General features: G+C 45.7%; 2 protein-coding genes across 5 annotated transcripts in view; both read right to left on the bottom strand.

The window, feature by feature from the left end:
- Positions 1–87: 87 nt before the first annotated feature.
- Positions 88–8,836, bottom strand: RAPSN (receptor associated protein of the synapse). 3 transcript variants are annotated; one of them, XM_080396825.1, is made up of 8 exons: positions 8,615–8,836; positions 5,810–6,148; positions 5,195–5,353; positions 4,755–4,853; positions 4,535–4,657; positions 1,807–1,860; positions 975–1,174; positions 88–254 (listed from the first exon to the last, which is right to left on the bottom strand). In XM_080396825.1, the coding sequence occupies exons 1-8, from the start codon at positions 8,828–8,830 to the stop codon at positions 182–184; spliced, it is 1,263 nt and encodes a 420-aa protein (XP_080252951.1). In that variant the 5' UTR covers positions 8,831–8,836; the 3' UTR covers positions 88–181. The 3 variants fall into 3 exon arrangements, with proteins under 3 accessions (XP_080252951.1, XP_080252953.1, XP_080252952.1); XM_080396827.1 differs by having other exon boundaries at positions 5,969–6,148; XM_080396826.1 differs by lacking the exon at positions 1,807–1,860.
- A 2,867-nt stretch (positions 8,837–11,703) lies between these two features.
- CELF1 (CUGBP Elav-like family member 1) overlaps positions 11,704–12,591 on the bottom strand; it is a 63,666-nt gene continuing 62,778 nt past the window's right edge. The window contains exon 14 of one of the 2 annotated variants that reach the window (XM_080396815.1): positions 11,704–11,836. The gene's annotated coding sequence lies outside the window, so the exon portion shown is untranslated. The remainder of the gene's footprint in view (positions 11,837–12,591) is intronic. The other variant, XM_080396816.1, reaches the window with a different exon arrangement.

Genomic DNA, 12,591 nt, shown 5'->3' with positions numbered 1-12,591 from the left:
CCCGTGCCCGGCGGCGGAGGCAGGCGGCGCGCTGCGGCGATACCCTTTATTGCCGTCAGTCCCCGTACAGAGCAGCGAGGCAGCCGAGACCGAGGACGCCCCCGCCGCCCACCCCCAGCCCCGCGGCTGCCAGGGGCGCCAGGCACAGCCTGAAGGGCCCCGGCCGAGGCCCGCGGGAGGGTCAGACGTAGCCGGGCTTCACCGACGAGCGGCGGCAGTTGGGGCAGCCCCGGGCCCCGTTGGTCTGGAGGCACCTGCAAAGGGAGGAGGCCGTTTCAGGGGGTGCTCTGCGGCCGGGGGCTCCCCCAGCGCCGCCCCCGCTGCCCTTCCGTCTGTTAACCGGGTAACATCGGGATCAGCTCCCCGCCCCGGGCGACGCTGGAGCCCGTTCCCAGCCGCTGCGGGCCCCCCCTCCCCTCCCCCCCCCCCCCTCCCGCCGCCCATCGCGTCCTGCGGTGCCCTGTCAGGCTGCGGGTTTAAATTCTTAATTTTCTGAACCAAGTGTTTTGTCACGCTCGCGATTCTTCTGAAAGTCAGATGATGGCACAGCTAACTCTCATGCCAGCGGCACACCGACAGGCCTGGCTCCTCACCTGCACCGCAGCGTACCCCCGGCCCTGAGGGAACGTGGGGGGGATTCAGGGGCAAACCCCAAACTGCCCCGGAGAGAAGAACTGGCTCCCCCACGAGAATTCACTAAGAACCTGTGAACCGGGCTAAGCACCCACAAGGTGAGGACAGTGGTGAACGGTCATTTAGAGGACAGAAGTGGCATGGCTGTTACGGCTCCATCTCACCCTGCCAGGCCATGAGTTTCATGACGCTGCAATGTGTGCTCTGCACCCCTTAGGGCACAGTGAACGGGACAAAGACCTGGGGAACAGCATGCATAGGACTGTCCTACTGTGGGCACAAACCGTTCTTTCCTATGACTAATGTGGTGACAAGGGTCTTTAGTACTTCCAGCTCATTACTTTAAGTGGAAGAAGTGGGAGCAAGGCAGCGCCTGGAGCTGGTTGTTCTTCTCCCCAATGGACTCCCCACACATGCCACAGTACAGCTCCATTTCCTCCACGCATTCATGGAACTTCACGACATGGTCACGCAATTCTTGCTGCTGCCCCTTTGTACGATAGATCATTTCGCACAGGCAGTGGAGCTTCAGCAGGCCAAGCTGCACATGAAGGGCAGAAAGATAAGAAAAGCAAATAACAGGGTGAAGACAGACCAGTTACAGAAAGAGTGGAAACCACTACAGCTCCATCAGCCAGCTAGAGAAACATCAGCACAGAAAGCTACCTGAGGGACAGGATCAGTCATAAGGACATCTGGTCTCTCAGTACTTCCTGCCATTAACCCTACATCTCTGTAGCACAAAAAGGGACACCAGGTTTGAGGTACTCTGTGGCTCTTTCATCAAAATGGTTTTCCTGAGCTATCCATGATGTAACACTGTGTTTCAGTTCCCTTTGCCTCCAGCCAGCACAGGGTTCCAGCTGCTGCTCAGGGCAATAATATTTTTCAAGGAGAGATCCCTAATCCTCTAGCTCTCTGCTTGCTTCATACCCCATTTTTACTGCTTCCCCTTCCCCTTCGTTTATTCCATTGTAACTCCTCCCTCACTTTGTTCAGTCTTGTGCACTGTGCAATGGCGCACATCTAAACACTTCATAACAAAGCAAGTCCCAAGTACTGACTGGTTAATACAGATGCGTTAATAAGCAATAACAAGTTCAGATACTTTAACACTTAAGTTGCCTGACAGAAGGCTATGGGCAGTCCCAAAGAGAAGCTGTAGGATCCTACCTTGTTCCCTAGTCCCTCTGCCAGCTCCTTTGCCTTTTCAATACTTTCCAGAGCCTGTGAATGGAGAGCATGCATCATCAGTTCTCTGTCTGATATATCAAAAACAGACTTGTATGAATGCCCAATGGGAAATATTAAAAGAAAGAGGTATAGAGTAGAATCTGGAGAAACAAACATCACTGCATTTCTGGAGATCCAAGAGAACTGTCCCACAGATTTCCCGCCCTCCCAAAGGTTCATCCATAAGAAAAGCTTGGTTTCTGAAAGACCACAAAAGTATAAAAAAATTAATAAATCTGAGTGCTACATTCCTGTTCCAGTCACGTAGTGCAAAGTATGGGTATGATGTTGGCAGAGGCTGATGTTTCCAAACAAAGAGAATACAAATATATTTAAACTCATTCACATATCCTCATTGGGGTTGGGATGAAGCACGAGCAAAGCAAGCCTTTTTCCCATCATACCCTGCAGGCACAGTAATCGGTGGGCAACTCCAGTTTCACTTGTACAAGCAGGGAGGAAAGGGATCACCACCACCAACACACCACGCTCTTCCATTTCTTTCCTTGCTGTTCAGATATACACTTTGTCTTATTTACATATACGCAGTGTGATGCAGGATTGTGCTACTATCCATCTTTTTCTATCTGAAGGGAGGTATTTAGCATAGCAGCTGTTACACCAAATGAGTCTCTACTTTCCCCTAGATGTCACAGTGTTCCTCATCATTCTGATCATGTCTCGGTTTTCCAGAACTGTTGAAATCTGCTTCAGATTTGACCAAGAGGAAGAAGAGGTCTCCCTTATGAAGCAGTATTTTTCAGAAGGAACGTTATAAATTTCTACCCTATAATATGGCATTACTGCTGTTCTAGGAGAAGATGAACAGATGAGATAAAAGAATGCACTTTGAATGCAGAGGAGATGGCATTAGACCTGTGGTGGCTGCAAGAGCCTAGGATAAGGACCTTGTAGAAGTGGGAAGCATGAACTGAAGGCCAGCAGGTAGAACATAACTGAGAGCTGGGCCTAGGAAGAGTGACCGTGCACTGGAAAACCCTGAAATTAATGACCGGGACTAAGAATCAAAGTGAAACACGTGGGGTGGAGGAAGAGATGCTGAGAAGTCCAGGGGACAGTTTGTCTTGGACAGGAATATGAGACTGCACAAGTTTGAGCAAGCAGGCTGTGACAGCAGCCTGGGAGGATCTGTGATAGCAATGACTATGTGCAAATGAAAGGAAACTGACTAACTGGCTGAGGAGACTGGGAAGATGAAGGAAGCTAGCACAAGATTAGGGAATCGGTGAGTGAAAAGTTAGCAAACTGCTTTGTTAGGCAACTGATATTGGAACGAGTAGTATGAGAAATGGAAACTGGGACTGGCAGGTTGAGGACAGGCCCGGGTGAGTATTCAGCGCTGTGACATTTGAGGTGGTCACGTTTGGGGCAATGGGCATAAGGTCCCTTACCCACCAGGGCAGACTTCCCTCTAATGCCTGGAACTGAAAGTAAGATTCATCTATTAATTCTCTTCTGTGGGTTTTGGTGAGATTAGGACCGTGTGCAAAGCCCTCACCAAGCTCTCATACGTGCTTGTGAATCAGAGGGTGGCAATGGCTGGAAGCGGGATCAATGGATGGAAGGGTTTGATGAGCACTCTGAATATTCTCTTATGTAGTGGCCTAGCTGCTGTGTCCTGTCCCATTCTTTTGAACACAAGACACAATGCCAAGAAATGATTACACTGAACAAAGTTTTTAACTGCACAGTTTCTTCTTCCATTGCAAATGTAGTGTTTACTTACTGAGATTGCAAGGTGTATCTCAATCAGCTGATTCCCTGCAGTAGGCCACTCCCAAGTTCAAGGTGCTGTCGGAATCTCTGACAGACACATACTCAGTTTCCTAATATCTGGGACGCTTTGTTTGAGCTAAAATTCTCTGAGTCTCATATGAGTGATGAGTGAATCTTCACTGTATCTACATGCAAACCAGCATCCTGATGTGGCCTTGTGCAGGCATTCCAGGTTGTTCAGCACTACTAGTTCAAGGCTACCCTTTGAGCATCTCATTCTGCAGCCTCGTAATGTTCCTGCAGCACAATCTGCTACACGTACTGCAATCTGGATTTTAATACATACACTGCCTAAGCATTTTCAAAACAAGTAACGTTGCCCCTTTGTATTATGTTGACCAGTTGTCTATTCCCAAATGATCTTCTGTTCTCATTTCTCTGTTTCACATCACAGTTCATATACCTTCAAAGTCTCTCTAGGAATTTGATGCCATGTTTGTCTGAAAAGCACATGGTGGAGCCGTAGAGCTGTCTAAACATCATCACTATTACTAAGAGCTTAGTCGTATAGCTAAAAAGTAGGCAGCAGAATCTATGGCAGAGCATAAGCCAATTACCTACAATGGCAGGAGTAGGCTTCCTTCCCTCAGTGCTGGTTTCTTCTCAGTACAGTACTTAAAGTCATCAGGACTGACTAATGAGACAATTCTGTAAGTCAGCAGTCTGACTCAGAGTGGATGTTCGTACTGTTAGTAACCAATTTCTGGCTGAGGGGCCATTTGGAGAAACGTGACTGTACAAGCAACAGACCCTGTTGTACAACCAAGGGGTACAGGTCTCTACCGCACTTTGATGGGCGTACAGTTCAGAAAAAGACTGTACGATTTAATCTTGCCTAACAAAATTCTGTAGAAACAAGTTGGTAACTGACCTTGTCCAGCTCCTTTTGCATCATCCAGCACTTAGTCACTCCTAGCAGCACCTGGACCAGGCCCAGGCGGTTTCCAATCTCTGTCATGATGCTCATGGAGGAATCATATCGAGGAAAGGCTGTCTGCAGAAGCAGGGAGGAAAACATGTGTTTTGCTATGGCCTGCTTTTCACACCCTGTTGCTATCCCCTCTAGCCTTCCTGGCAGGAAAGAGCTGTACCTGCACATCTCTGCGACTGCGATGGATATCTGCAAAGCACAGCAGACACAGCGCTTGCAGAGGCCGGTCACCATGCTGCAGTGCAATCTTCATGGACTCCTGAAAGGAATTGTCTATGGTCAGTAAAAGAGCTTATTCCTGGTTCAAAACAGCAGGGCTGGGACTGTGCACTCCAGCCACTGGAAACTCAGCTCTAAAGAAATGGTACAATCTTTTTAAGGCAAGTAAAGTCTTGTTCACATGTTCCCAACCAAGAGCCATGAATAGACCCAAACTGTTGAGGCCCCCTGGGCTACTAAAACCACAGCTCTAAGATGGGGAAGCACCATGAACATCTAGAATCAAGAGTGAATGCCAAGTATCTTTCTTCCTCCCAGTCCTGTAGGCAATATCCCCTTGCAGAGACCTCTGACAGCTCTGCATCTGCCTGCGCCCTATACCTCACAGCAGTCCATAGCATCTGCCAAGCGCCCCAGCTTCCGATAGGCCACTGCCATGTGATACTGGCTCATTGCACGGTACTTCAAGCTCCAGCCCTTTCCATAATCATTCACCAGCTCAGCTGCTTTACATGGAAAGAATAAGGCTTTCTCGTAGTCCTGTAAGGCAGACAAGCAGATAGACAGTAGTTACAGCAAATATAAAACAAAAAGAAGTTAGAGCTGGCAAATCACCCGCATCCTTAGTTCCTGCCTGTTTTTGCTCATATAAATCACTATTTGCTTGTGATAGCAGTAGAAATAGAGAATCCATGAGTTCTGGCTGCCAGCCCTGTGTGCAGACAGTACCTCCTCTGATGTGATCTTCTTTGAAGCTAAGTTTGATCTTTTAAACACACAGAATATTCACAGCTGCTTCTGCTGTGCTATGTAAATTTTACACTAATCTTACTGTGAAGGAGAGCACTCAATGAGTGTCTTACAAAGAAGAGAGCTTGCAATGCCTTCTCAGTACTTCACTTTCTATAGCAAAGAAATAAGCTGAAATTCACACCATTTCCAATGCTCTCCTGAATCCACGCGACAATCACCCTTCCGCCCCTTAGGTTACCCCACCTTTATCTGGGTGTAGAAGTTCCCGAGGCTGCAGCAGACTCGACACTCCAGCATCTTGTCATCATTGTTGTGTGCGTAGCGTAAAGCTTTCTCAAAGCACTCCAAAGCCTTCTGGAAAATGCTGAGGCCTAAGAAGGCATTGCCCATGCTGAGGCTCACCTGGCCATTCAGCTGCAGGCTCACAGTGGTACCCTGCATGTTCAGGCATGTCTTACAGTAAGAGATTGTTTTCTGGAATTCACAGAGTTTCTCATTGCTGCGAGCCAGGTTTAGGTAGCTCTCTGTAAGGTAATCTGGGTCTTCCAGCTCCCGTGCTGTGTCAATCTGTACCACTGCAAACTTTAAGTAGAAAAGAGAGTGTTTATAAAAGTGTGTCATTTATTTAAATACAGCTTAAGCATCCGTGCAGTAGCACCCTGTACTGGAGAAGTGGCTCATCTCCGAGCAGGGCAGAGAGGTCCAGCAGCACAGACTGAGAAGCACAGTATATATATTAAGTGGTTATCTTGGTTTAAAAGGCCTATGAATGGTCTGAAGAAATCTTTCCCTCTCTCCACATCATCTCTGGGGCAAGGTAGATGAACTAGGCTGGCAGTTAGTGGAAAAAAGCTAAATAGCCCTAAAGAGAAGCAGGCGAAGTAGGATACTGTTGACACAATGCAGCTCAGTTTAATTTAATCCACTTTCTCTGGAATGGATGAAATATTAAAGTATTCTGTTGATAAAAGAAAGTAAGCAAGCCGCTTCTTTCATAAATTTTTTTTTTACTCACAAATTGCAGTCTTGACAGTTTTTGTTCTATAACCTCCAGGATTCATTGTATACAGTTCTCTTAAGTGTTTTGAGGTCTGTTTCTTTTAGACTGCAAACTCTTCTGGGCAGTGACTGTTTCGTGGTGAACCAAGCAGACTGCTGGCTGAATTAATACCAGTAGCAAAGGTAAATATTTAGTCATTTTCTCAGTACGTGTTTTCGTTAGAGATTATCGGTTAGGTTTCTGGATAACAATCCCCAAGGCCACCAGTTATGTGCTTTTATTGTATAGTGGCAACAAATAATAATTTAAGCAACATTTTACATTCTTCACAAAATAAAATAAATAAATAAATACAGAAATTGCATGTGTTTGGGTGTATATGGTCTGTTTCCTTAGCACTTTAGGAAAACTGCTATATGGATCCACTAATGTGCATAGCTCGTGCTTCCCCACATTCCCTTACCTTTGTACAAGTTCTTCATTACTTCCTGATCACCACAGGGTCTTTCCTTGGTGTGAAGTAATTTTTCTCTCCAAAAGAAGTTAAGCACCTTAAATCCCATCCTTAAGTTCATGTGTTTAATTCTGACCCCTTGTCTCTGGTTATTTCCTCTTTCAGCGGTTTGTTGCTGAAGTTCTCCTTCCTCTACCTTTGATCACTTTGATCAGTTTGGCTGAAGCCATTTTTCCTTCCTAATACTGGGAAGAACTAAAATTCACCCACTCTGATCCCACTTTCTGTTCTCAGGCAACAAATTAAAGTTCAGGTATACTGAGCCCACTCCTTTGCCTGTTTGTTTTCCACAAAGCCCTCAGTATTTCCTTCAGGCAGCCACATCTTACCTTTTTTGCTTCCCTCTTCCCTAATCAGTCTGTTGTTTCTGCCACCACCTAATTCCACATCACTTACTAGAACTGTTTTTCTTCGAATGTTTTCCAAGTGTATTAATATCCCTCTTTTCTTCTTCATCCTGAAGTATTTGGTTTTAAATAGGGCTTTGACATGTGCATGGGTTTACTAGTAAGAAGTGTTCCCCCCCACCTTTCTATACAGAGCTACCAAAATCTTTTCAATGAGATGTGGGTACCCCGTTCACATTTTCTGCTAAATGCTGAATGATTACCGGTTTAGTAAGAGGCAACCAAAACCACCAGGACAAGAATATCAAGGCCCTTTAGCAAGACTCTATTTCAAGCTGGGATAGTTTCTTAAGACGGTTACAACATCCTCTTGTGTTGTCTTCCGGGTTCCTGAGTCACCCTCCCCAACACTGCCTGCTGCTCTCTGTATGTATCTTTCCAGATCCACATATCAGCTTCTTTTTGTTCATTTAATCAAACAAGTTTATCCTCATGCTCTTGAAATGTAACTTCAGCTTCTTTTTACCACTCCTCCTTCAACCCCACATCCTTCTTTCTTCTATACTGTCCTGACAACTGGGAGTCCCTCTCTGACCTCATCCATCACACCCTTCCTGGAACGTCCCTCACCTCTCCTCGCCAAAAAAGCAACCTCTTTCCCCCCTTAATGAGCCCCCTTGCAAATAAATAATTGTAATAAAAACCAATGTAAGATCTGTGTTAGATATCAAACAGCAGTAGCAGTTGAACAAGATAACAGACATGTCTCCACAAGATTGCTGCTTATTCTACAGAATCCACTTGGACACCTCTTTTTACACTGACATAACACTGATAACAGGTTTAAGTGGAGCAAAGGCCCTGTTTTCATACCTTTTCCTGAAGCCTGATAACATCATGTGCCTGTATGTGGGGAATAAATCAAGAAAGGTCCCCAAGATTAACTGGAGAACATCAATAACATGGGAATCCTGAGGGACAAGACCAATGAAAAGCAGAATTCTGTGTATCTTGTGGGCTGGAGCTATTGGTCAGCACAGTGATTACAGCAGCCCACAATATGCACTCAAGAGCTGGTATGTTCTACTATAGACAAAATGAAAGCCCCGATTTCACATTCTGATCTCCAGCCACTTTCCGTAGTGGGTGCGACACAATGGCATGCATTCATCTCCAGTTTGCCTTACCTTCAGCATATCTTTGTATCTGCCCATCTCTGCATGAGCAGTGATGAGGCAACCCAAAACCCGAAACCTGCCAGCAGGATCCGCAGACTTCTCCAAAACCCTCATCCAGACTCGCAGGGCCTTTTCGGTCTGATTAGACTGGTAAAGATGGAGTCCTTTCTCTATCTGTTGCTTTGTCTGGTCCTGACCCATCTCCCATGAATTAAAAAGCCTCATACACTAACATCTAAGGACAGCAAAAAGGAAGTGCACAGAAGAGAACACAACATAAAATGCCCTAATAGAGGAGGGCAGGTTGTGTGCTCAGCAGGCTTGGAGCCATAAAAGCCCAGCCATGTCAGGGGGCTGGAGCTGTGGTAGGCAGTGGCAAGAAGTGGTTGCTCAGCACTGAAGGCAGAATCCCAAATCCACCGGGCAAATGTCTTGCTTGCTAGGACTCCCTCAGCGCATTCGCCCGTCCAGTCCCATAAACAAAGAGGAAAAGCACAACAGGGAGAGAAAGAGAAAAATCTCAAGCGACAGGAGTGAAACTCTATCTGAGCAGCCAGTGTTGGTCTCCTCCCCATTGGCTACAGCTGCGCCTGCCAGTCCGGCTCACACAGCTCCCAGGAATGCTAGTCAGGCTTCCCAGCTCCCAAGGTCACGGCAAGCCAACTGCCCACCCCTGCCCGCCAGTATGCAGCTTATAAATACCTCAGGGAGAGACAATCAGCTGCAGTCACAGGGATGTCTCAGTTATCTCTTTCCTCTCTCTCTGGCCATCCCCTTTTACAAGCACTGCTGCTGGTGGGCTAGCCTGGGAGGTAACAGCCTCAGCTAGCATAGTAGCTTTAGGTACAGTACGTGCCTTTAAAAATAAGGTATGAACTAGAAGGCTCCAGCATGTACACACATGCGGTATTATACTTGCAACAATGTGCCTGATACTTTGCTGGGCAGAAAATTCAGCCTCCCTTTTGAGGACCTCAGCTGGTAATATGGCCAGTTTCTGTGAGCAAAGGTCAGCTGTCACAGATTTGCTGCAACTATGGCACTGATGTAATTTCAGGGACAAAAAGAAGCTAACCATCCTGAAAAACTGTTTATGACTGACAGCTGCTTAATGCCATTGGATACCTGTGACACTCCCAAGAGTTTTGAAGAGAAGTTGTCAAAGGCACTGCTAAAGTTCTGCATCCAAAACTTGCTGATCTTTCATGATGAATGACAACAAGGACCCAAAGCAACAGATTCATGCACTTTCTAATTGCGTAAGAGAATTGTTAAGCTCCATTAGAACACAGCTTTAACTCTGCTACACACCTCTGAAGGAGTACAAGTTAGACTGATTCCTCTAGGAACCATACCCCCATTAACGTCCTGCATTTTTAATGGACCTGGTCTTTGTTACCTATGTATTTACTCTGTCCTTTGTAAGAAGAGATACCAAACTTTAGGGCAGGGAATGCCTCAGGGAAGTCAAATGTTTTTTGTATACAGAAGTCCCAGACACCTATTTTGGGATCCTTCTACGGGGCAAAGAGAAAAGATGTCAGTTCAGTTTTAACGTCTGACCCGCATACAGAAGTAGGCACGTCTCCAGCTGCCTCCCTGCTTCTATGTGAATTTGGTGGCAGTTCTTCCCCAGGCAAAGGTAAGTACCAACAGAATCATCTCACAGGCCACCAGCTGGACCATCCTGGCCTGTGTCATGGCTGCCTGAGGAAACACAAACCCAAGGGAGCTTTCCTGAGGTAATTATCCCTAAGGAAAGCAGGACACAAAAGAGTAAGGAACCACAGTCTACCCAGAGGCTTTACATCACAGTGGTCACGATCCTAAGAGATTCCATCCATACCTTTATCAAAATTTCCCTAGAAAAATATTTTTAAGAGCATTTTAAATGGTAGAAAAGTCAATCAGACTGATTGTCTTTTGGGAGCTTATATACTCTATGATATTTGTGTTATTTAATTTAGCATTGTTTTTCAGAGCAGTGATGTGCTAGGTGGTGTTTCAGCATAGACTCTGTGTACTCTCAAACTGAGGAAGTAGAAACTGGAAAAATCTACAGGTGGCTGAAGAAAAGTAACACTGAGGGCACAGCTGGTTAATGTGCAAAAATCACTTCAGCAGCACTGTTAAAATTATTATCTAGGTACTTCATAGAGTTTTAGAGCTTCCATAAAAGTCTGATTCAGAATTGGAAAGTCTGTCCTCCCTGCAATAATTCTTGTATGCGTCTCTGGAGGTGGATGGTGGGATGGGCACAAGATGCAGAAGACCAGTCTCCACGGAAAGCACTGATAATGGTGAGGCCATCAGATTTCTGGACTTGGGAGAAGTTAAGAGGCCAGGGACAGTGACCGCTGGAGTCTGCTACATAACAGAGTCAGGCCAGGACTCAAGAAGGGGGAAAACAAAACCCGTATCATTCTTTGCTGGAGAAGGCTACTTTGCAAAATTAACTTTCCACAAGTAACCTGCCTGTAAGTCAAACTCCTCCTGATGGATTTGGACCACTTCACTAAAGCACTGCTCCCCTCTGTTCACTCCTACATCCCAAGTCAGAAGAGGATGCCTTGCAGTCTGACAAAACTCAGGAGGGAAATGCTCTCTCATGCATTTTGTTGATCACACTGGACTTCCTTGCTTTTGAGTTCTCCTACGAAACGGTGCTTAGTCTCTTCAGAATCAATTTCCAACTCACCTACTGAGATAAAAACTTAACCTTGTAAAATAACAGCTAGATCCATCAAGTTCAAATTGGTCATTTAACAAAAAGAAGAAAAAAAAAAAAAAGAAACATACTCTGATATGAAACACACCACTTGGAGACCAAGGCAGCTGCCTAAATAAGAAGGGGTAAACGGGTAAAATCACCAAGACACTGACTAACTTGTGCTGCTTCAAGAAAGTAGCATCAGAGGGATCATCAGTCTGGGGCTCAAGACAGCTCTAGTTCATACAAGATTCAGGCATGGCTTCTACAGTAAATGACTCACAGTCTCTTCTCAGGAACAGCAAATTAGCCAGCAAGGCGCATGGAAACACCAAACTGGGGAATCTCACCTGTCATGCAGTGGAGCTATACATGCAGTGTAGCTAATCGCACAGTCACTTCTTCAGAGTGACCACACTGAGCTGCTTGTCCTCCGTATTGCTCTTCGAAACATATCCCCGGTGACTCCTTGCCATATGAAGACAGCAGAACACGGCTGGTAAAGTCAGGAAGATTGGAGACTGGAGTCAAAACAAGTAGTGAAAGGTGGAGGTGGATGTGAGGAAAAAAAATTCTCCTAAAACCATTCAACATCAGAACTTAATCTACAGGTTTGTGTATTTCCTATTGATGCTGACAAATAAAGCAATTCATGTGAAATGCTGATTATTTTCAGACATTAATACACTGGCTTTTATTTGTAAATTGTGCACTGACTGGTGGTGGCCTTTTAAATTAAAGAAAAAAATCTTAAAAAAAAAGCCACCTACCCAGGGGGATCTAACATTAGTTCTGTAAGATACAACTGACAGCTTTGACTGTGTAAGATGAGGCTAGCCAACTTTTTGCACAAGTAGGAATCTTCCATCCTGCCTAAACAACGCCTTTTTCTGATTCAATTGTTTCTCTCCATCCTTCATCTCAGACATATCTGAACTGAAATCTCTCCAGCCTCCCTTCTCAACAGCTGCAAATTAACTGCGGGGATCCCAGCATACTCTGCAACAGGTGGCTCAGTGCCTTGCTTTGGAATTGGTGCACTGCAGGGAAAGGAATGCAGCACTGAATCCTGATGCTTGCAAGTGCTCTCAGGTTTACAATCATGTAGGAAGTAATGGGGTGAAACAGAGTATGCCAGATAACAGGGGAGAAGGACACGGAGGAGAAACATAGCTGCCGCGAAAATGCTTGCAGTTTCTGAGATGCAAGATAGCAGAAGGAAAGAGTAACATCACTACATTTTAGGAGCTTTCAGAAACATGGCAAAGTCACAGCT

This window comes from Falco punctatus, assembly GCF_963210335.1.
Source record: "Falco punctatus genome assembly, chromosome: 7".
In the NCBI taxonomy this organism is placed as follows: domain Eukaryota; kingdom Metazoa; phylum Chordata; class Aves; order Falconiformes; family Falconidae; genus Falco; species Falco punctatus.
Note: the sequence above shows the minus strand (reverse complement) of the source record. Positions and strands in the feature narration are given on the sequence as shown.